General features: G+C 45.8%; 1 protein-coding gene across 1 annotated transcript in view; it reads left to right on the plus strand.

Moving 5' to 3' along the window:
- The first annotated feature begins 7,120 nt into the window (after positions 1–7,120).
- The window catches only part of SEC14L5 (SEC14 like lipid binding 5), a 39,475-nt gene continuing 22,102 nt past the window's right edge, over positions 7,121–24,493 (plus strand). The window contains exons 1-3 of the mRNA XM_034065664.1: positions 7,121–7,193; positions 10,631–10,734; positions 12,654–12,729. Coding sequence (XP_033921555.1) covers positions 12,667–12,729 — 63 coding nt within the window. The 5' untranslated portion in view covers positions 7,121–7,193; positions 10,631–10,734; positions 12,654–12,666. The remainder of the gene's footprint in view (positions 7,194–10,630; positions 10,735–12,653; positions 12,730–24,493) is intronic.

The raw sequence follows: 24,493 nt of genomic DNA on the forward strand, positions 1-24,493 counted from the left end.
GGCAGTTGCTTTCTGGCTTGTGATTGCAGTTGCTAGTTCAGTGTCTCTGCAACAAAGACCTTGCCCGAGTCCATTTTTTCCTCCCTCTTATTTTATCTTATCAAGATGTATTGAGAAGCTGCAGGAAAATGTGGTGCATTCTGGCTTCTACACAGGATTGTTACAATACTTCAAAGCTCCTTTGTGGGGGTTCAAAGCATGTGGATCCTTTATAGCCTAAAATAAAGGCTTGAGAAAAATCATGACCCTCACCAGTATTTACTGTACTCAAAGGTATCACTGCACTGCTAAAACCATAACTGTGTGGTGGAGCTGCACAGACACATAAATAACCAGTCTGAAATATTGGTTAAATACAATTTCATAGCACAGGGTATATGAAATTTTTTGAAGGCATGCCTCAGAATATAAATGAAAGGACTTCTTTTAAAGCAATAATTTTTTTGACCACTCACAAGGAATACTCCCAGGAAGAGGTTTGCAACAAATATTAATCTTGGGATACCCTATGGCTAATAGCTTGTTCCCAGGTGCTTCTGTTTTAATGGAATGATAGCAAATACTGGTGTTACTTTTGAGTTTAGCTCTATGGCTTTGCTCTCATCTCATGTGTTACGTAGACAGGGCAGAGCTGCAGGAAGACAGGTAAGAGATGCAGGGAGCAAGATCTAGTTTCACCAGTTCAGTCTACCCTGTCTCAGGAAAAACACCTCCAGTTCCCCTGGGGTTAGATGGCAGATCCCAATCTGCTCGTAGCAGGGTGTCTTCAAATGCATTTGGCTGGAGGTTGCATCCTAGGGAGATGTCTCCAGCCACTGCTCACCACATTTGCCAGAGAACTGTGAAAACAAGATGTTGGGAAGCAGCAGGTCTTCAGCTGTACTGTGTCATTACATATACCCAAGGGCACTTGAGAAACCTAGGAGAAATGGGACAAGCAGAATTGTTTAGGCCAAACTTTCACCTTGTGGAAGTCATAGAGTCATAGAATTCCAGGCTGGAAGGCACCTTGAGGATCATCTGACCCAACGTTTCTAGGCAAAGCATGACCTAGACTAGATATTCCAGCAGCCTGTCCAGCTCAATCTTAACAGTGTCCAGTGCTGGAGAGACTATTGCAGTGACTGGTTGCTTCCACTGTGAAAAATGTTCGTCTTGTATCCAGCCAGAATCTCCCTAGGAGTAACTTGTGACCATCACCCTTTATCTTCACATGACTCCTTGTAAAAAGGGAGTCTCTGCCTTATTTTTAGCCACCCTTTATGTTAACAGGAGCTTTGTTACCAACTCTGAGAATCATGGAATTTTCTGAGAACACATGTATTGACTTCCATGTCCCTGCACACTGGAAGGGCACAGCAGGGGATGCCAGGATCCCCAGCAGGGATCAGTTACATGGTATGAAGAAAATGCTTGATGATGTTTCCATAGAAAAGTGATTTGTATTTTAATGTCCTAAGAGAGAAGATTTTGTATAAAAGTATCACAGTGGGTGAGGCCATGAGCCAAGCCTGACAAAGCTCAAACATTGTGAAGTTTTGTGATGCTAAGGCAAGGCAGAGGATGCCTTACAGTGAGATGCTGACAAGGCAGTGAGATGCTGACCCAGGGCTGCTGTGTTTTGTGTATCCTGAGCTGCCTGCTAGCAAAAGGACTGGGAAGGTATTAACTTTTTAAAACACCCAGACAGTTCTGTGCTCTCAACTTACTCCAACCTCTTTGGAAAAGAAATCCTGCAGGTTTCTGTCAGCCACTGGAGATCCTTGCATTGAGTAAGGATCAAGCATTGTGTGCTTTTCAAAGCAGTCATATTCCTTAGCTGGTTTTCATTATTTTCTTTGCATTTATTATGTTCCTTTTGCCTTTGCTTGAAGCACAGAAAACTTTCCGTTCTCTATTAATAGCATTGTTGCTAACTGCTACCTTCAGAGCAACGTTGAAAGCTAAGATATGACAAGAGATGTGCTCCTGGAGGTGATGTTTATTTCAGTGACCCAGAATAATAAACCTGTGTCATGATTTATTCCCAGGCAAGTGGAAGTAGGCAGAGCTCAGCAAGTCATGGAGCAACGACTCCTCACAGTACTACTGAGAGGCAAAAAGAGAAATGCATAAAGGAACAAACAGCACAGAAAGAGAAGTCTGAGTCTGTCATTCAGACAGCACTCAATTTATTTAGACAGGGTCTGCCCAGCACTCTTGCAGAAAGTTGGATTCTGTCTACATTTGCAATATGACAGCCTGCTTCTAAGATTGTGGAGATGTGCTGCTGTTGCAATGTGCTGTATCTAAGAGGGTCCCAGTATGACTAAACAGAAATGAGGAGGAGACTCTGAGGAGACTTCCAATACCTAAAGGGGCTACAAGAAGAGCAGCCTTCCAATACCTAAAGGGGCTACAAGAAACCTGGAGAGGGGCTTTGGACAAGGGACTGTAGGGACAGGACAAGGGGGAACCCTGTCAGAGGGTTAACCTAACAGAGGGGAGACTGAGATGAGCTCTTAGGCAGAATCTTTTTCAGCAACCTCCCCTGTGCGTGTACCTATGAGTTATCATATAAGGCTATTTGCTCATGGTTTTGCAGCTTTATAGGAAAAATACTCTCACGAAGCTACAAGGACCTTGATTTCACTGGCAGCCTTTTAGAGCTTGTATTCTTCTTAGGCAGAATTATGGCGAGGCACTGGAATGGGTTGCCCAGGGAAGTTGTGAATGCTCCGTCCTTGGTAGTGTTCAAGGCCAGGTTGGACAGAGCCTTGGATGGCATGGCTGAATATGAGGTGTCCCTGCCCATGGCAGGGGAGTTGGAACTAGATGATCTTAAGGTCCCTTCCAACCCAACCATTCTATGATTCTAGGAGGAGTATTTCTCCTAAAAATGAGTCCTGCATGATATCAGACCTTCCTGAGTGAATAAGATGGAAAATTGCAAGTATTTTATAAGCCACCAGAGAATATGCAAACAGTCCCCTTAAATGGACATAATAGACCATGTTCAACACATTCCATGTGTATGAACTCATAAAGATCTATTGAAAATGTGGTCAGGTGTTGACCTGGAAACTTTGGGGGTTAAATATAACTGACATGATGGTTTTATTTCGTATTTTTCTTATTCAAAGCAGAACTTCAGTTCTTGACAGTTGGTGGGTCAGAGGCTGGGAGACCTCTTTCTCTCACAGAATAAACCAAACCAAGATATGGACAATGTAAGTACTTAAACAGCTGCAGAGAAGGGAAAGTTGGGCAAGTAGCCACCTTGGCATTATCTTAAAAGGTGAATGTAGCAGCGAGCCATTAGCACAGTGTTTATCTGCAGTCTGGTGGGTAAAGTAACTGAATCTGCTGTAAATGTGCCGGACGAGAGCTCATTAGCTCTCAGGTTTCACCTCCACCCCTGATCTCTGCCATCTCACTGTGTGACCTTGGGCAGCGTGTTTCATCTGGTCTGAACCAGAAAAAAATGGAACTGGAGTGTCAGTTTCTCTGAGTGGCACCGGGAAGGCAAAGCTCGAGGGGATACAGGGCACAGTGTTCTGGCTCAAAAGGATCTGGCAGATGCTGTGGTCTGAGGTACTGCTGATCTGCATGTTCAGTGAAGAAAGCCTTGGTATTTTAACTTCTGCTAGCTCTTGAAACAACACATCCAACTTTTGCTTAGCTTTTGTGAAACAGAGCTAGGCTAAGTGCAAAAGTATTTTCTGTGTTCAGTTCTGGGCCCCTCACTACAAGAGAGACATTGAGGTGCTGGAGCAGGTCCAGAGAAGGGCAATGGAGCTGGTGAAGGGTCTGGAGCACAAGTGTGATCAGGAACGGCTGAGGGAGCTGGAGGGTTTAGTCTGGTGAAGAGAAGGCTCAGGGGGACCTTATCGCTCTCTAAAGCTACCTGAAGTGAGGATGCAATGAGGTGGGGTTTGTCTCTTCTCCCAAATAACAAATTGCACAAGAGGAAATGGTCTCAAGCTGCCAGGGAAGGTTTAGACTGGATATTAGGAACAATCCCTTCTCCAAAAGGATGCCTGTTCCCAGCACTGAAGGCTGCAGATCCTCCTCTTTCTCTCAGCTCCACTCAGTGACATGGGCTGGACTGAAGCCCAGTTCTAGAGAGTGGAAATACACTTTCACGTGGCTTTAGATACAGCTCTAAAAAGCAGGTGAACTTTGTTGATGAATTTTTAAAAGAGTCTCTTTAATGTTTAAACAATGCTGTTTTTCTAATGGTTGTTGAACACATGTGTAAGAGGGCTGGAAAGAACCTTAAGTGAGACAATGCAGAAAGGGCTGGGCTGGCTCCATGATGCTGGTTTCTGCTGCACCATGATCTTCTTCCTGCATGGGGCTGAGTCTATCCCAGCACCTCCAAGACAGACCACAGAATCTTCTGGCCTCACTGACTACACAATTGCCACAAACCTCCCCTCCATCTTCTTCAGAGCTCAGCTGCTTTTGTAGTAAAGTAAATAAGAATAACAATACCTGGAACAATCCAAACAAGTTTTTTTTTCTGCACCAGCTCACCTGAATTTCTGTTGTGTTTTTCAAATTAATGCCCACAGTTGAGGAATAAAAGTTGAGAGGAAGAGATATTTGCAGTGAAAAGTCCTTGGTAATGGAGGAAGTGGAGGATGGATAGTATCTATCTCCAGACCAGGTGTCCTTCTGGCAGATGTTCTCTAACTACAGAGACTGGCAGGAGATCCTGGATGAGCTTCTAGGAGGTGAGAACTTCTTTCTGAGCAACTCCTGTGAGAAATACTGAGGGTTGAATGCCAGCCCTTGAAGCAAGCCCCACTCCTAGGTGGCGGAAGTATAGCAAGAGGCTTCAGAGCCTCGGGAATGCCAGGGAGTGCTGGCTCTGTGTCAGGAGAAAAGGCAGCCTAGACACTGGAAAACACCAAGGTGACCTTTCAGTGGCAGGAATCATAGAATCACAGAACAGTTTGGACCTTAAAGCCCATCCAGTTCCAACCCCCTGCCACAGGCAGGGACACCTTTCACCAGACCAGGTTGCTCCAAGCCCTGTCCAGCCTGGCCTTGAACACTGCCAGGGATGGGGCAGCCACAGCTTCTCTGGGCACCCTGTGCCAGTGCCTCAGCACCCTCACAGGGAAGAACTTCTGCCTAAGAGCTCATCTCAGTCTCCCCTCTGTCAGGTTAAAGCCATTCCCCCTTGACCTGTCCCTACAGGCACTTGTCCAAAGCCCCTCTCCAGGTTTCTTGTAGCCCCTTCAGGCACTGGAGCTGCTCTAAGGAGAAAGCAGGAATTCTAGTCAGGGCTGCTCTAGCAGAGGAAAGGATGGGATGTTACTCACCAAACTCTCAACTAGCTTTTTCAACTAGAACAAATGGAAAACTACTGCAATTAGGCCATAAAGTAGTAATGGGCTGGTGTAAGTTTTGTAGCAAGAGAACAGAAATAGCTTTTTACTTTTTTTTTCTGTTTCCTCTGAGGAAACTTAACAGTGATGGAAGAACAGGAGACAAATACCATTTCTTGAAAAAAAAGAAATCCCAACCTAAGTTTCATTCTGAATGTGAAAAGGCAGCATTTATTTATAAAGAACGCAGATGCTGCAGACCTTGGTAACTGCTGTTTACAGAGCAGTGTCAGACTGGGCTCCTCGGGCTGAGAGAGCAGAGCAGAACACTTCAGGAAACATTGCTGATCAGAAATAGGACCACAGCTTCCTGAAATGCCTGCCCAGATAAGGGGATGCTCTACAGCTGGAAGTGATAAGGAAGGAGGAAAAGAAAAAGCTGTGGTGAATGGGATTGTGATGTTTTTCAATAACAACACACAAAGCAGCAGCTGGTCCCTACAAAGATCTTGAAAGGAGGCTTTGAAGGTGCAAAACATTCCCAGGCTGGGCTCCCAAATCCTCCACCACTTCTTGGAGCCACATGTTGCTCTTGCTCCAGGACCAGGCACCTGCTCAGCAGCTGTATCTCCCACCCCAAAGCGGCCGCAGGTTGGGCATCTCTACCTCCAGCAGAGCCATGTCCTTAGAGACCCTCCCCAGATGGTGACAACCATCTCATACAAGCCTCGTGGTTTGACAAACTCAGCACGCGCTCTTGAAGCACAGGGCAAGCACAATCCCCTCAAGGCTCATGAAACAACATTCAGGTTTTTCAAACATACAGTGGGAGAAAAAAAGTGGAGAGGTGAGAATGCACCTCAGTGTCCTCCTCAATGCCACTGAGCTGGATGGTCGCCTTTTACCTTGCAAGGAGAATCCAGTTATGGGAACATTTCATAGAATTATAGAATCCCAGATTAGTTTGGGTTGGAAGAGACCTTAAAGCTCATCCAGTTCCAACCCCCTGCCATGCACAGGGACACCTTCCACCAGACCAGGTTGCTCCAAGCCCCATCCAACCTGGCCTTGAACACTGCCAGGGATGGGGCAGCCACAGCTTCTCTGGGCACCCTGTGCCAGCGCCTCAGCACCCTCACAGGGAAGAACTTCTGCCTAAGAGCTCATCTCAGTCTCCCCTCTGTCAGGTTAAAGCCATTCCCCCTTGTCCTGTCCCTACAGGCCCTTGTCCAAAGCCCCTCTCCAGCTTTCTTGTAGCCCCTTTAGGTGCTGGAGCTGCTCTAAGGTCTCCCCTTAAGGAGCCTTCTCTTGTCCAGGTTGAACAAGCCCAACAGAAAGTGTGAGTCTGCAGCTGTGTAACAAATCAAACCTCGGTGAACTGCAGCGACAGTTTAAGGATGGGGTGAGCTGCCCCCTCAGCTCATGCAGTCCTGACCCCACTGTGATCTCTGGCTCTGGGCCCAGTCTGGGAGCTGCAGCTCTGTCCGCTCTACCCCAGACCCCAGTGGGTTTCTGCCCCTCACGGCCCGGTGACTGCTGGGAAGCTCCTGAGGTACAATCCCGGCCAGCCCCGTCCCACACCGTTCGCCCTCGGCCGGGTCTGCAGCCGCCTGAGCCCCGCTCCGCGGCATGGCGGCGGGCGCGCACGTGGCGGGGCCGGGCCACCCCCCTCCCCCGCAGCACAATGGACAGCGCTCTGCAGCGCCGCGCGGGGCGGGGCCCGGGGCGGAGCCGGCGCTGGGGCGGGGCCGGCGCGCGCGGCGATTGAAGCGGCGCTGGGAGCCGGCGGGAGCGGCGCAGCCCGGGCGGGGACCGCGGTCGGCACCGGGGCTGCCGTGCTCGGGATGGGCCCGGCTGGGCCCCGGCGTGTCTGTGGTGAGGGGTCGGGACCGGACCGGGCGGCACTGCTCGTCTGCGGGGGTCTCTCGGGGCGGCTCTGTGAGGGGGGCTGGGGGCTGGGGGCTGGGGGCTGGGGGCTGAGGGCGGCCGCTGGACCTCACGCCGTGCACGGTGTGGCGGAGCCGGGAGTAAGCGGGGCGGTGCCGGTGTTAAGGTGGCGGGAGCCGTGTCTGTGCGGCTGTGGGTAGCTGAGCGGGACGTTCTACCCCAGTGCTGCGGGGGTTATGGAGGGAGCGGATGAGCGGCTCCCTGCGGCGGGCCGGGGCTGACCGAGGGTCGCTTCGGCTTTATTTAACACCAGAAGTGGGTTTCGAGTTCGCTGGTTCGTGTTGGTGCGGCCGTGCCGGGCTCGGGAGCGGTGCCTCCGGCCCCAGCCCACCCTCCGTGCCCCTGCAAGTCCAGAAAGCCACCCAAAACTGGCCCTGTGGTGTTTGTGTGCTCAAAGGCTGGCGCTGGTGAACTGCTGCCAAAGGTACCGATGGATTTGGGTCAGCTCCTCTATAAAACCCCGCCGGCTGGAGGGCAGCGTTAAGCCATGTGCTGTACCTGGGTCACTTGGTTTAACTCCCCCAAGTAGCTGATTTGGCTTGCGGGTGGCAGGATGGGCTTGTGGTGGTGGCACCACTGGGCTGGTGGGGTTCATGTGTATAAAGAAACTTTCAGTGAGGAGGAGCTGAGATGGTTTTGTGCTGTGGCTTTGCTGCACTAAGTGATCTGTTCACTGGAGCTGCTCTTGGTTCACGTGTTAAGCTGAAGTGCGGCTCTTTTCCTAAATTGAACTTGAGTATTGAGCTGTTGACAATAGCACTGATGGACAAAGTGGCATACATAGTAGGAGTTCTGATGGAGTAGAGGGTGCAGAATAAGCGGCTTTCCTTCAGGAATGCTTGTGTACTGTTGCAGGTTGGCAAATACCAGTAATTTTGTCTGTGGCTGTGCATAATAGGTCAGTTGGTGGTTCCTTGGTGAGAAAATTGTGTTATGGAGGTGTGGAAGCATTAGTCATGAAGCTTAGTTTGATATATACAAGGCTTAGAGAGCAGAATGCTCTATGCTGTTTCTTTTTCTTCTTCCCCTCTCAGCCAAAGAGACTGTTCCTCATGGTGCTGTGAAGAATGTGTGAATGCTGTTGTTTGAATGTTTGTGTTCTTGGCCTTGGATTATAGTCTACAGCAGAACCCCAGGCATCTCTGCAAGGTGTACAGAGTGGGGGCCAGGCTCTGTGCTGGCCTGCAGCCCTCTGTGCTGCTTTACCCTGGGACCACAGCAGTTTCTCAGGGGTAAGGTGAAGTTCTGCTTGAGAAAAATGTCTGCTTCTGAAAGACAGCAAAGACTTCTGCTGGCACCATTCTGCTTTGAAGCTTCCTTGTGTCAAGCTGTGAAAGACTTGTTCTCAAGTTCTTACATGAAAGAGTTCTAGTGAATATTCTACAGCTTGGTACCTTCTTACCATGCAATGGTTTGGGTTGGAAGGGACCTTAAAGCTCATCCAGTTGCAGCCCCTTGCCATGGGCAGGGACACCTTCCACTAGACCAGGTCACTCCAAGCCCAATCCAGCCTGGCCTTGAACACTGCCAGGGATGGGAAGATGTTGTTAATGTGTAAAGCATCAGCTGTTGTGTCAACATCTATGGAGTGAAAGGCATCTCAGCAGAAGAAGTATTGCACACCTTTCTCTCCATCTTATCCTAAAAGCCCTGCAGAGTCCCCCTTTTTTGAACTGGCAATACCAATTTAGCTGGCTGCTGCAGCTGCCTTTCACATGCTGCAATAGTAGTTGAGGAAGTCTGGAATTCTGCTATTTTCAGCAGTTCTTTGTCAACAACAACTCAAGAAAACTGCTCAGTTCTCCTTCAGCTAAAAAGAAGCCACCACAGGTGGAAGAAGTTAATAAAGTCACTTGCTGCCCAGTTTCACTGCTTAACAGGCAGCTCTAATGTGGAAAGAGCTGAGTGAGTTTGTATTAGCCCAGATGAGAAGCAGGATTTGGAGGCTTTGGTTTGAGGCTTCATATGTATTTGATATATAAAGTCAACTTCTGATTTCCAGCCATCTGCATGTTCTGTATTCCATCAAATAAGTGTCTCCTACAAATATCAGAATAAAAAGCATATGGAAAACCCCTTAGGTACATAGTTGATGATTCTAAATAAAAAGGAAACACATAATATCCCTGCTTCTCTTCCCTTTGCTGTGTCTGTAGTGATATGTGTCCCTTATGGGAGCCTGTGTAGTCTCCAGGCTCAGCTGATCTGTAGTGGTACCTTTGAGTGCTATGTGTTTGCCACTTCTGGTTAAGAATTTGCCTTTTCTCTGAAATGCTCCCTAAGTTACTGCAGGAACATGCAAGTGCCATCAGGGCTTTGTATCCTTCCATGTCATGCCCCCTTCCCTGCTCTCCTCCCCTGGTACATGCCAGCTGGTGTAGCTCAAGCTTACAACTGACTTTCTGCCTTGTAGGGTTTGGTTCTTCAATTCATGTGTGAGTTGCTGCATGCGCTGTGGTGAAGGGGGCACACAGGCTTTGCAGGGAGTTGTAGCCTGTTGGGTCTCCGTGCTGCTGGCACTGCTGTCAGCATGTCGTGGGATGCTTTGTGCAATGTGGTAGCTGCTGCTGCTCCCCTCTGTGTTCAGGTGTGCAATAAGTGAGACACTTTAACAATCTCAATTAGATATTATTGTGAGATATTTTGCTTCCGTGCATTGTCAGCTTCAACTTCTGAATTGTTACCAACTGCACTGGGCTTGGCTTACTGAAACGATGCCCTTCTCTGGTGTTACCCTGCCTATGGCTATAGGTCTGCCTCTGGCTGTGGGTTGGGATTTCCAAGTGATCAGGCTGTAGTTTAGTGAGTTGGTACTCTTCAGCTGAGCTGTGGCTCTTACTATGTGCTTTTAGCCCAATGAAAATGCAAGGTAAGCAGGTAGCCTGGGCCACTGTGGAGGCTGGAGTGGTATGATGGATGTTGATAGGAGCAGGCTTATTCTGTAGTTGTGTAGTTCCTTTCTGGTTTTCCTTAGAAGGTGACCAAAATTATCTGTTTATAACTTGAGTCGAATACATGAGAACTTTAAAAGCATGTCTCTTTTTTTGGTGCTAAAGCTCTATGAGGATGTGTGTCTTCAGCTATTACGGACCAGCTGCCTGGTGGTAACAGCTGAAAATCTTGTTATTAACACAAAATCTCAGACTGATTTGAATTGGAAAGGACCTTAAAGCTCATCCAGTTCCAACTTCCTGCCATGGGCAGGGACACCTTCCACTAGACCAGGTTGCTTCAAACCGTGTCCAGCCTGGCCTTGAACAAGGCCAGGGATGGGGCATCCAGTTCTAACTATTGGTGCTCATCAGCATCTGTATCTGTGAACAGCTTTCACTGCCTTTCTGATCCAATTTTTTTTTTTCCCCCAGGAATTCTAGCTGGAGTCCTCTTTGCATTGAGAAGCAGAATGACTGCCTCGTGGCTCTGTTCTGAGGAAAGGCTGTAGAAAGTCTGTCACTGCTCTTTGCCTAAGGTATGCAAGGTTTCTAGGGCAGGAGCGAGTTATCAGCTGTCTGTCTTCCACAGCTTCCCATGGATATAATAGTTACTGATGCTTTTTCTCAAGCTTCCCTCAGCTAGAGGAGTACAGGGCAATAAACCTGTGACAATCAGTTTTGCAGTTGCTGAGGACCAACGGAGCTTTTCAAGCAGCATGGACAAGGCTGTTGAAGTACAGCTTGTGCCATCCAGTTCTGTTGGTGATGACTTTGTTTGTGGGCTGTAGGTGTTTTCTAGACTGATCTGTCCTGAGACCTCCTCCTGTGGAGGTCCCTGACTCCCTTCTACAGAGTGCAGGAATTCCTGGTTTAGCAGGTGAGGTCAGAACAGGGAGCAAGTTACAGCTAAAAATGTTTGAGGCTTTTTTTGCTATATTTGCACTTCCTCAGATGGTTCCTGCACAGCCAAGGCATGGCTCTTGCATCATCATATTACAGCATTGTGTTACAAGGTGCCCCGTGCCTCTTGGCTTGGGTGTCTGATAAATGATAGCAGCCTGGGCTTCCTGGGTGTTTGCTTGCCCCTGTCTGCTCACTTCAGTGGGAGCTGGATGCTCTGCTGATGCATTCTGCCTACATTTCTGTGTGGACTGGGTTTTAGCACCAGTAAAACTGCTGCAGATCCAGCAAGTCCTGAATATTGCTGCTTGGATAATGTGATCATCTGCAGAGTAACTGTCCAATTGCAAGACCCTTCTTCTACAAACACTTCCTGTTTGCAGGTACTCCTACTTTTTAAAGTCTATTTCCCCTCTCTCTGGCTTAGATTTTACTGTGTAATGGCATTTTGCAGCAGTCTGTCTGAGGGATAGTCTATTGCTGTTTGCCTTTTAATTCATGTTTCTCCTCCATTTTTGGGCTTAAAATATCAGGGATAAGTTGACTTAATGCTCTGACTGTTGAGTTCACTGCGTCACGTTGCCGAGGGCTGTATCTGCTTAGCAGTAGAATTTGAGTGGGGTGGAATCAGCATCATGTCTCAAACAAGACGTCCAGTCTTTTGTGTTTCTGATGCCCATAGATGGTATTAATAGAAACAATATAATGGAAACTAAAGGAATCACAGAAAGCTGCCTAATAACTGCCTTTAAATGGTCTGTGTAGTTCCTTGAGATGCTAGTTATTGATGCATATTTGAGGGTTAAAGCTCTAGCAAGAGAGTCTGAGGGAGGAATCCTGATGAGCACAGTGAGAGGAGGCTTGGAGAAATGAAATGCTGAGAACGGAATTGTTTCCATTGCATGCAGTTATTGCCTTGGTTCAGCTGGAAGCAGTGGGCATCCAGTCAGTGGGATGTGATTGCTAGCTTAGCATCAGGCATGTTCTTTAGGCATGCTGCTTCCTTTTCTTTTAGTGGGTTAAAACAACTGAATGGTACTTTGTACACCACAGCATTTAAAACACCAAGATATAGGAAGCTGTGGAAGCTTTCAACAATGGGGATTTTGCATAGTGATTGCAAATCTAATGCAGAAAAGTGAGGTAGGGAGAAGAACTGCCATCTCAGCCTTGCACAGCTCCTAAGACAGGCTCCTTCTCCAGAGAAGGAAGAAGAATTGTACTTCTCCAGAGTACAATTGATTCTGGCTTTACATCTGCTTTGTGCTTTAATTATTGTGAGTTTTGTTGGAGCTCCATGTTTAATTTACTGCAGTAGTGTTAGAAAGCAGGAAAGGATTCTACCGTGTGCTGGATTGGGACTGCAGGGACTTACCTTTTGTTCTGTCTCTGCCACTGACTTGCTAAGCAGGTTACTGTACCTAATATGCCTCCTCCTCTCTATCTGTGAGAAAGAGTTAAGGCTTCTAGCAAGTTGTGAGTGAGAGAACTGTTGGGATGTATTGTAGTGGTTGTCGTAAGGGTTCTGAAATTTTCCAACTTCTTTTTATTACAGGTGCGTAGTAAAAATGGTGCAGAAATACCAGTCCCCAGTTCGAGTCTACAAGTATCCTTTTGAACTCGTCATGGCAGTGAGTAACACTCAGCACTTTTACTGCTCCAGCTGCTAAGGGCTGTGACCTCAGGCCGGTGGGAGGTGGGGGACTGCAGCTTTGGCTAATGTATCTTTGTGACAACCTTATGAGTACGCTGCAGGAACAGAGATTCAGCTCTCATTATCTTTTTGTCCTTCTATTTTTCCATGAAAAATAAAAATCAGCATCTCAGAACTGTAAGAGAGACATTACATGGGAAGGGGGGGAAGAAGCCCTCCCAAAACAACAAACCTAAGCCTGCTGTAATTACTCTTTCACAAGGAAGTAAAAAATTGTGACATTCAGGTAGGCGGAATCAGTTTGTGTCCAGACACTGTCTTTGCCTTATCACCAGATGCCATTCAGTTTAGAATCTCTCTAGATATGATCCAAATCAGTATTGTAGGATGTGTGTATCTAGAACTTGATTCTAAATCGTACTGAGCTTTTTGGTTGAAAGCTAGAAATCTTTAGAAAAATCATTTTCTGTTCACACTGTGATTGAAATGTTGGGAGAGATCTCTCCAAATTGCGATTTCTACAAGAAGCTGTAATTGAAGTTCTGCTGGTGATGCAGAAAACTAGTGTGACCATGGCAGTGTCCTTAGAGTTTAAAGACATTTCTGATATTCTGGACTTTGCTGCTGCTCCTCAAGGTGTGAGTCAAATATCATTCTGAAGGGGTTGCTGCTTGCATTTCAAGGGCAGCACTAGCATTTGGGCATTTATCTAAGTATTTATGTGCTTGCAGACTTGTGCAAGGCTTTGTTTTGTAATCTCTTGGGCATTTCAGTCTACTGGAGGCAGACTTAGTATGTGCCACTTTGCTGCTTTCTCCATCTTCTCCCCTGCAGAACAAGGACACCAGTTTTCTTTAGTTTATCAGGGATCAAGAGTGAAGGTGGAAAGCTATAGCCATTTCAGGTAGCTGACATTCCCATAAAAGGGAGAGCCTGACTTAATGCACTGCATTGCTCTTGACAATCTTGCATCTTCTAGATTCAAGTGCCAAAAGATCTGTTTTACCCCAAGTGGCCTCCTTCCATTTCAATAGTTAAAACTGGGGGAGAGATTCTTTTGGTCTTAAGTGTGACTAATAGACCCCAAAGGTTCCTCAGCTCAGAGTGGTTGCCATTCATATGATGCTCTCTGATCATCCAAATAAACGCTTTTTTTGACAGTTGGGCTCCCTCCCTAATCCCCTCTGCTTATTTTTTTCCAGTCTTACCCAGATTTGTCGTGTCTGTTAATAGCTGAGCCAGTAACATGCTGTAAAAGCACCCCAGCCAGTCTGGGGCTGATGTCTGTGATAGTGAAACTTTCCTGGCCATGTGCTTTCTGCTCTCAGTGCATCCTGAATTAGATTTAGAGCAGTATCTTCATAACAAGCCCTGGTGTAGTCTTTGCTCTGTGCATACCTTTCCACATTCCTCTTGTCTATATTAGCAGGATAAGCCTAACACCAGATGCCTGTTAATAGTCTGGCTGCTAATATAGGAAGGCTGTCTCTAGACAAATCCCCTGTAAGCTTGTTAGCAGAAAATCTAAAGGCAACAGTTTGATGCGTTTTGTTTTCAAATGGTTTAGTTTTATTTGCTTTCAGTTTTTCAGCATTACAGGACTTAAATTCCCTGAGTTTTCAGGATGGGGATTGTAAATGTCATCCTCTTGTTGTTCAGCAAACTCAAATTCCCATTACCTTAGTGAAGATATTAGTCCTCTTTCATATGAAGATCAGGTTACTTGTCCAGGGTCATCCAAAGGGCTGGAGTAGGGAGCTGAATATAGACCCATTTAGTCCCACTCTGTCCTGTGAAATCATGTGTTTGCAGCAGGATCTGCTTACTTACCAAGACTGGCATTACAAAGCAGCTTTTGAATCTAGTGGCAGGGCATGCAGGCTGAGTTGGATGCAGCTTTGTTATTGTGTTTGTGTTCAGATGGCTCTTCCATGCGTGTGGAGGCATTGCAGGCATCACAGAGCTGTCAGGTGCTTGCTGTCAGCTGCTGGAAGTTCTGCAGGGAGAGTGGGTGTGCAGTGAGGCTGTTTTGCTCTTCAGCACGTGGCATTGCTGTTAATCTGCTTCGACATAAATCTGACAGCAGCTTCCTCAGCACTGGCAATCTGCTGTTCAGCTGCTTTCATCTTTTTCCCCTCAAATGCTTTGTGTGAACCTTTTGGAGTGCTGAAGGCTTATACTGTGGTTAATGGTAGGAAAGCAGGGGTTGTAAGGGTGAACTCAAGACACCTTATTTTATGTGTCCTTGTGCACTCTGCAGCCTGATACACTTGGGCTTGTGTATCATCTGTATATCAAGAAGGGTCATACTTCCTGTGATCTGTTCAGGCTATGTCATGAGGGAAGTGGTGTTTGTTAGGAAAAATATTTTTTCTCCCAGAACCTTGGATATTTGGACTCCACTGTAGAAAATAGTGTGTGCTTCGTTGAGATAAGAGGCCTGAGAAATAGGGTTGTCATAGCCAAATGAGGCAATGGCTTCATTGCTTTCTTGTTCAGACACACATGGGAACATGTCTTTTGTTGTGTTTTGCCTTGTTTCAATTTATCTTCCTTGGGCTTGTACAGGTGGATGGTATGCTGCTCCTCCTCTAGACAGCACAGGGCTGTGCTTGACAGATGAGCTGGTGCTCTTACAGTTAATTCCTTTTGTTATTGTGTAGCTATGGGTAATTGTTTATGGATTTACACTAACTAATGCTTGTGCAGCTTGGGTTCTGGCATTCATAGGCAGTAGGTTTGACATATCTTCTAAGTCCTTGGAAGGAGGATGACATTCCCCCTTCTTGCTCTCTTTGCCAGTCCTGTACATCTGAGGAACTAAAAAGGAATCTGCTTACCAAGCCTCTTCTGGTCATTCAGGAGCTCTGAACTTTTTCTTGTTAGAAGAACTCGCCTTTCTAAAAAGGCTTAAAGAAAGGATGATCTTCCCACATCTCTTCTGATTCACAGTACTCGTATTCACCTGCTTTGTTCCTAACCTGCACTCACTTTAAAGAATCAAATGTCATGCTCTTCAAGTTATAACCAGTGCCTGACAGCTTTATTCCTTAAAAAGAACCTAGGTGTTCTGTTATCTCGTCATGTTTTTCCTTTCAATTTTATCTCTTCTGTTTTGCATCTCTTTTTAAATGGGGCTGCCCCTTCAAACGGCTTGTCCATGCTTCTTTGGGCCTGATCGTGTCTTCAATTAGATCAGTGGGTTTGAAATTGCAGATGTCTCCTGATTTTATTTTACACACAAGAAAATACCTAAGTATAAATATACCCTTTGGTTTCTTTGTGTAATAGTTGTACTTTTAAAGCTGAAAGGTGGTTTTTTTGTTTTGGGTTTCTTTGGGTTTTTTTTTTTGGTTGTTTGTTTGTTTGTTTTACTAAAATGTTATAATGAGGGAAAAATCCAGAAGGTAATTCTGCAGTAGCTCATGAGTGGTGCCTTACTCTGTAACTTGTCGTGAGACTTCTCTGTGTGGATATGAGAATTTGAGTTGGGTGAGCAAGTCCAAAATGCATAGCTATACAGGAAACAAAGCTGAGACCATGTATTTAACATCATTGTTTGCCAGTGAATTATTAGGTTTATTAGTGAATTTACTCATTTTAGCTTTGACAGCATAGGGAATTTTGTTCCTATTAATTTTAGTAGTGAGTTCAACCCTTTGCACTTGCAAATGACACCTGCCATTTTCACATGCTTTGTAGTATACGCTGAGTGTGCTTTGGATGGTTCCTAAAGCTACAGATCTGAAATAACATCCCCCCTAAGGACTCTTCCATACTTGATGTATAGTCTGAGTTGCTGCAATTGTGGTGTAAATGAGAAGCTTAATGACAGCACTTGTGTCAGTTATTTGGTCCTCTTGCCACATTGACAATGTGCCTCACATTCAGCTCTTACCGCTACTAACAGCGATTGATAGTTTCCACTGCAAGCCAAGGGTCTTCCTGCACAGCTGATGCTGAAGGAATGGTAAAGGATACAGAGCCTGAAAAGAGGAATGATCTGCTTGCAGGTTTTGCACCTTGAACCAAATCAAACCTTTATGACATTACTCTCTGAGATACATATTTTCTATGAAATGAAAGCTCTGCAAAACATAACACTAGTAGGTGAAATGCTAGGTTTAGTCGAAGCTGAAAATCTGTATGTATATGTGAATATATATATGTGTGTGTGTGTAACTTGACATTTAAGCTTACTGCATACAGGATATCAGCTTTATGTTTGCAGCCTTTGAGAGATTTACTACTGTTACCTGAAAATATGTCATGGCTTTAAAAAAGACAGACCAAAGCTCTGGCATCTGGTAGTTTGCAGCAGCAGTATCAGCTCTCAGTGCATGTACCAGTTGTACACCATGCTTCAGACCAAGCTGCTCTTGAGCCCTGCATGTGCACAATGTGAGTCGGTGCTGCTTTCTGCTTGACCTCTTTCTTGGTGCTGCCTGTGGCATGTGTTGACACATGTATGAGCAGTTCAGAGCCCTGTCTCTTGAAAACACACACATGGACAGCAGTGATGTGTGCTTCTCACTGCACCAGTTGAGTGATACTTCTGTCTAGGGTGTTTCTACCGTGTGCAACATCCTTTTGGGAAGGGGGGTGGTTGTTCAGTGGATGCATGTATGGTATGTGAGTATTTCTTACGTTGAGCATTGCTCAGTCTCTAATAAATCTGTTGGGTGGCGGCAGCTTGTGATTCTTGCCTATGTCTGCAAGTGAAAGCTTGGCCATCTGAGGTCCTTGTAAACAGCCCTGTGATTCTCTTCTAGTTTCAGTGGCAATTCTTTGCATGTAGTTAATATTAAGTGCTCTGTTTTTCAGGTAAGATAAAGTAGGAAATTGTGTATACATCTGTTTCTTCTCAGTATGGTTTAAGTAGAGGGGGCAGTAGCAAGCTAAGTGGCAAATTTAATTCAGGCTCTTAATGTTGCAGGTTTATTTAGAGTCAGAAATGGAAGCAAGCAGCAGAAAATACTCCTCCATCATATTTTCTCTCTGATCTTGTAACACAGGGTTGTAGCCCATTGAGAGCAAACATCTGTTGTCCGTGTGTGAGATGCCATTCTCATGCCTGACTCTGCTGAAGCAGTCTGGATGACAGTAGCTGGATTTGGCAGGGGTCCTCACTCTTGCCCCTGAATAATCTAGCAGATCAGCCTTGGCTACACTGACTGCACACTGGCAAAGCTGCTTTGCAGCCACTGAAGCTTTGCTCCTTTCCAGCAGTTGAGGTTCTGGTTCACAGTTACATGCACAAGTCAAACATCCTGTACAACTAAAATCAAAGTGCATCGCTTCTTGCACAATGATCCCAACGTTCTTTTGTGCCAGTAGTGTTGGAGGCTTGCATATGCATTCTGATTGAAAGCCACTTTTGAAAGCTCAAAAAGCTGCTTTTGCTGTCAGGTTTAGCTGCAGAAGAAACTCTGAACACTGAAGTTCAGGTCCTGACAGCTACAATTGCTTTCCACATATCTTTTCAAAATTATTTGTGCCATTTCAACATCCACATGCATTGTGTTAAAGATGTCAGATCTTTGAGTAGCTTTAGTTAACGACTTCTTTCTGTTGCGTTTAGCACATCAAGTGTATAAAGAGACTGCTTAAATTCTGATGTATAGTGCATGCTCTCTAATGCTGTGGTGTCTTAAGGGGTTCAGTGTTCCACTGACTGATGCTTTTTGCTTGCTGCAGAACCTCTGAGCTCATCTTTTGCTGGGTAAGCACCACAGCGTGGCCCAAACAGCTTGCAGTGTAAGTTGGTGACAGATAAAATGGGAGAGGGGTGTGTGGTAAGAGAGAAAATGGTGTGTGAAAGCAGTACAACATACAAGCAGACTGATGTCTAGCAAATTTCGCATTAGTTCTGTGGGTTTGTTTAGAGTGACAAGTTCAGTGTGTGTGTTCACAGCTCATCCAGGTCTCGGGCTACTGCTGTCTTGCTACATAAGGTATGCAGATTTGCTGTCTAGATCAACTACTGTCTATTATCCTACAGTGCCTACAGCACAGATGCACCACAGAATACAGTTCTGGGGATTCCTCTATATTATAATTAGATAGAACATCCCCATCTGGAACTCCACGTTGTCATCATTCTAGTATCATCCCAGGCTAGTCTTTAAAGTAGAATCTTAACTACTTGATGTTTGTTCATAGACTCTACTTTCAAGTTTGAACACTGGAAGCAGAGGAGCATGTGCTGCAGGGAGAGCAGAGCGGTCCCTGGCAGCTGGAATCTGTCTGAAACAGCAGTGATGGTGCAGCTGATCAGAGGGCTCTGCAGAGGAGCCAAAGAAATTGGAGTAGAGCTCTAAATGCAGCATCTGCAGGAGTGCCAAAGAAGTTCCTGCAGTGGCCTGCTACCCACTGTGTCCTTGGATAGCTGCAGATAGCACAGGGTAGAGCTTTGCAGTGTGTAACCAGTATGCCTAGAGCTCAAAAGCTCCATTGGAGCTACTGGGATGTAGATAATGATGCATGGTTTTCAGATGCTGTCTGAAATAGTATTTCTGATGGATGATACCCTGGAGATTGAGAAAGAAGGAATATGCAAGGGGGAAATGTTTCAATCCATGTCACACGTGTAATCTGAGCAGCAGTTAGGAAATGGATACTCCCCTACAAAACAGAATCTGCTGTGCCTGTCAGGATTGTTAAATCTATAGCACTTGCCTCTTCACTGCAGACAAATCATCTCCAAATGTGGATGGTCTGTTTGCAGGCATGGTTTGTGCCAGGTATCTCATAAAAGGCAGCTTCCCTTGCGTATCTTTTTGCTGTATTTTGAAGGTAAGTTTGTAGTGATTGTCAGAAGCTATTGAGTTAACATTCTATGCACTTATAGAGGATCTAGTGTTGACTCAAGACATGAGGGTTCAGTGTGACTTGATGTTTTGAAACTGTACTGTCAAGATACACTATAAATATCCCATCATCTTAATGCTGAGAAGCATTTGGCAACAGAAGTCTAAAAGTAATGATCTCTGTCAGCTGGAACGATTCTTCACAACTGTACTTGTGTGTTGAGGCCCTGTGCCCTGCCACCACCTCTTCCTGGTATTAAGCAGGCTGAGAGTGAGTAATAGGCTGAGAAAAGAGCTGATGTTTCCCTTGAGATTATGGTGCAGGACATTTCCCCTCAAGTGAGTAGAAAATGTCTGAGTGCTGGTTTACCACAGCTGCTGGAAGTGGGTGGAAGAGCTGCTGATTTGTTCCAAGTCCTGGAGAACTGCTGGCAACCTTGCACATCTGGCCTGCTTAGTGTGTCTTGTGGGGATCATCCAACTCTCTTCAGCTTTACATTTCCACTAGTAAGACTGCTGGGCACGAATGGTTTAGGAGTTGATGGTGCTGGTACCATGTGTGGTTTGAAGTTGTACAATAATTCAAAGGGTCTGTAGGGGATAGTCCTTGTTTAATCACCTTCTCCAGTTGTAACATGGAGGCTTATTCCTGTGCCTCATGTTTAACCTGATCAGTACAGTGTAGCGCAGGAATGGATTTGCTCTAAAGTAAGCTACAGTTCAACGGCACTGATGCATAGCACAAGGAGACAACAGAGCCAGAGGTATCACTGTTAGCTTGTATTCCTGTAGTGACCAAAAGACCCTTCTCCCTTCTATTGAATGTGTAGGTGCAGAAGACACATAATAAGCTCTTGAGCAGGGATTAAAAGAAGTGAGAAAATGCAGCAATCCATGATGATTCTGGATCTCACGCAGCATGGATTTTTAAGCTGCTGAGCAGTGACCTGTCCAGGTTTGACCCCATATTATGGCTAACTTACATTCTCACAGCAGCTTCTGGCAATGACAGACTATACTTCCAGCTAGGCATTACTTTGTAAGTTGGCCTTTTTGCCTTTGGGGTGACTCACTGAGCAGTGTCTGTGTGATGTGACACTTGATTGGTGTGTTTTACTCTTTAAGGTGTTAGCCACATGAGATGTCTGCTCCCTTGCTTTCCTGTTTCCATGTATCTTGTGCTCTCCACCACAGGCTATGGCAGATGTGCCATAGAATCACGGACTGGTTTGTGTTGGAAGGGACCTTAAAGCTCATCCAGTTCCAACCCCCTGCCACAGGCAGGGACACCTTCCACCAGACCATGTTGCTCCCAGCCCCGTCCAACCTGGCCTTGAACACTGCGAGGGATGGGGCAGCCACAGCTTCTCTGGGTTCCTGAGTAAGTCATCACTTCCGCAGTTCTTTGTAAAAGCCTGTGTGTTGTACTATGTGACTTGACCTGCTCCAGCCCCAAGTGTCTTCTCTAGGAAGCAGAGGAGAATGCTATAGCAGAGTAGCTGCAGTGGGATATTGGTTCTTCCCAGGCAGGAGGTCAGACATGTTAGTAGTTTCCTGAGCTAGCTTTGTGCAGCTGCAGTGCATGTCCTGGTTTTGCTGTGTCACTCAGATGTGCCTTTATTGTAATAGGCAGCTGCTGCTCCCTGAATTGTTTCTTTCACCAAAATCTGAAGCAATGAGGCAAATTATTGGCTGGAGTCCAGAGAGAGAGAGAACACTGGGACAATGTTTGTAGCCTGGGTACTGTGGTCCTGTGGACTTCACTGGCAAGTCTTTCTCTTTCTAGCAAATGTTTTGTTTGTGCTTTGTTCATTTGTGTCCTGCTTGAACCCAGGACATTTTGTTTTTCTTTCCTTGGGTCCCAGAGATGTTTTCTGCTACTCTGCAGATGCTCTGCACCTCCTTAAAATTAAGTTCCCTTTTCCCTAACGTCAGTACACTTCTGTACCCCAACTATTCATTTGAACTCTCCCCTCTCCCTGTTGTTCCATGTGTTTTTTATTTTACATTACTGTGGTTAGCAAGTAGCTGGCTCCTGTTGTAGTGGTTACAAAGCCAAGGGATTACTGTGTCTGGTGAATACATATAATACATATAGTCTTGTTCTTTCTAGCACTGAGATTAACAGGAGGGACTGCAAGATGAAATGATGACTAACCTTCCTAGAAGGTCGTAATCTGAAAACATCTGAATCTGGAGAGGAGCATTTATGTATCATCAGGTTGCTCAAAAGCTAGTCCAGATGCATCTGTTTCCTACTTAAAAGTTATGAGGGATCTTGTCTTGCTTCTAGTTTTTCCTTCTCAAAAGGATGGTGATCTGGACATCTTTAGCTCAAAGCCTGTTATATATCCTCCTCGTTTCCCATTCATCTGAACATAGGTGTATACTTTCTTCCTTTATCCTGGCAAACTGTATGTGACTGTAACATGACCTTGAAGAATCTTAATACAGCTTAAAACAGTGTTTGATCATGAGAGATTTAAGTGTTCTAGCTTTTAGCACAAGGATGAAGTTTTATCCTTGTAATATATTCATACAATATTGACTGTAACAGTTTCTGTTTACATCAGGTGCATAACAGATGTTTTCTACTTAACGCAATTTTTCCCCATAGCTGAGCTTTTACACTCTGGAAAATCCTGAAGTTCATCTTGGCATCATATAAGAGTCAGTACATACTTTTTCCCTTTCCTATGCTCTTGCTCGAATCTGAAATAGCAGATCTCCATGATGCTGTCACTAAGGAATCACTTCAACTATGAAAAACCCCAACCAACAAAGCCCTGAGGGCACGATGGCCATGCAGCCACTTCAGAGCATCACTTGTCAAGTAGAAGATGTCTTCCTGCCAACTGTCATTCCAAAATAGCTTGACGTGTTTCTACATGACTTCATGCATAGCAGCATTCAGCATGCAAGCTTTACTTTGCTAAAGGATCTACATGCTGATAGGGAGAGCCCAAACCAGTTTGCTTATTTGCTGTGTATTGGTGAGAAGCTTGAAGAATCGCCTCTCTTAGGTGACTGGTGCAGGGAGAGCCAGATCTACTCTGGGAGTTGGGATGCAGCTGCAAGACTGAGAGGATAATGTTCCCTCTGGGATACTAATGTGTGAAACTAGATCATCTACCAAAAGGTGCCTCTTCTTGGAGCACATCAGAACTACCCAGGACCCAGCAGAGAGTGGGCTGACAGAAGCTGACAAAAGTCTCAAGGTGTGCAGGAGGGTTTGGGTTTTGAGGTATTTTGTTTCATGCAGTAATTCAGTGCTTGGAAGTCCTGTTGTTGTGGATTCCTGAGGCTTCTGTGTAGTTGGTTACATGGTCACTTGCTAGGAAGGGATGTTGAAACCTGCAGAAGAGAAACAGGAATAGCTGTTGGAAAAGACCCTGCCCTCTGGCCATGTTCTCTGGCTTATACAGGGAACAGAAGTGATACAGCTATAGTCAGTTTGCAGGAGACTAAACTGGAAGGGGAGCAGGAAAGCACTTGCATTGTCAATATGTAACACCTCGGTTCTGCTAAGGCAAAGGACTCTGCTTTGGAGAGGAAGGGGTTAGGCAGGTGAAGTAGGGGGATTCTAGAGGAGGGTAATGTCTCCTTTTCTCTGTGGTTGTGAGGCTGTAGAGTGTTACTTGATTTGGTCACTTGTAGAAGTTGTTAATGTTTGGCATCTGCCTGACCCTCAGGGCAATCTCACAGATGCTTTTGTGTTTTTGTTGGGTTTTTTTTGTACTGGTTATGGTGTATTTCACCTCCCCCTCCCCTCCTGCCAAGTGTTAAGAACACTTAAGTGTGGCCTCCTTCTGTTTTCAAAGACTCCTCTCACAAGCTGATTTTCTTCTGTCTCAGTGTTGGTACATCTGTTTGGCCAGCAGAGGTAGAGCCACTCAGAAGCATTTCCCAAGAGACTGCAGGGACACCTTGGTCAAAGTGCTCTTTACTGATTTAATCTTCAGCCATATCACTGTTGGCTAATCATTGCTTGATGTGACTAATTGTTTGTCAGCTTTGGCTGAGATGGGACTTTAAAGCTCATCCAGTCCCAAGCCCCTGTCATGGGCACGGACACCTTCCACTAGACCAGGTTGCTCCAAGCCCCATCCAACCTGGCCTTGAACACTGCCAGGGATGGGGCAGCCACAGCTTCTCTGGGCACCCTGTGCCAGCGCCTCAGCACCCTCACAGGGAAGAACTTGTGCCTAAGAGCTCATCTCAGTCTCCCCTCTGTCAGGTTAAAGCCATTCCCCCTTGTCCTGTCCCTACAGGCCCTTGTCCAAAGCCCCTCTCCAGATGTTTTGTAGGCCCCCTTTAGGCATTGGAGCTGCTCTAAGATCTCCTCAGAGCCTTCTCTAGTTCTGTCAATGGCTTGGAAAACCACCTTGAAACATTTGTCTTTATGACTTCCCTCCCATTTCTCTGTTGGAACAGAAATCTAGTGTTTTTGTGGAGGATGCTGGGTGCAAAGGATGGGTTGTTCTCACAGGTCAGTCCCTTAAGTGGTAGAAGCTCAGGCTGTGTTAACAGCACAGCTTTATTGCGACAGCAGTGTGGTGCTTCAGCTGTCCTTCATATGATCTCAGGCATCTTCAGCTGCTGTATTTTTAGAGTAGTTGTGCGAAGAAGATTAGCAAAGGACTTGGAATCCCTTTCACACATTGGTATTTTCTCAAATATGGAAATGTATCACCTCTTTAGGTGATGGGTTCAGACTGATCTTTGTTATATCACCAGGATTGTGCATAGACATGTCTGAAATAGTGACTGCACTCTGTTAGTGGTTGAACTGTCAGTAAAACCAAGACCAGGACATTAGGAAGCTGGTCTCTGGGTCAAGTGCATACTTAGTGGAGAAAGAAACAGCTGTGTGATGAGATCCAGTGGCGTTATCTTCAGGTGGGAGCCAGAGGTACCTGGATTCAGTGGTGT

This window comes from Melopsittacus undulatus, chromosome 8 (assembly GCF_012275295.1).
Source record: "Melopsittacus undulatus isolate bMelUnd1 chromosome 8, bMelUnd1.mat.Z, whole genome shotgun sequence".
NCBI lineage: Eukaryota > Metazoa > Chordata > Aves > Psittaciformes > Psittaculidae > Melopsittacus > Melopsittacus undulatus.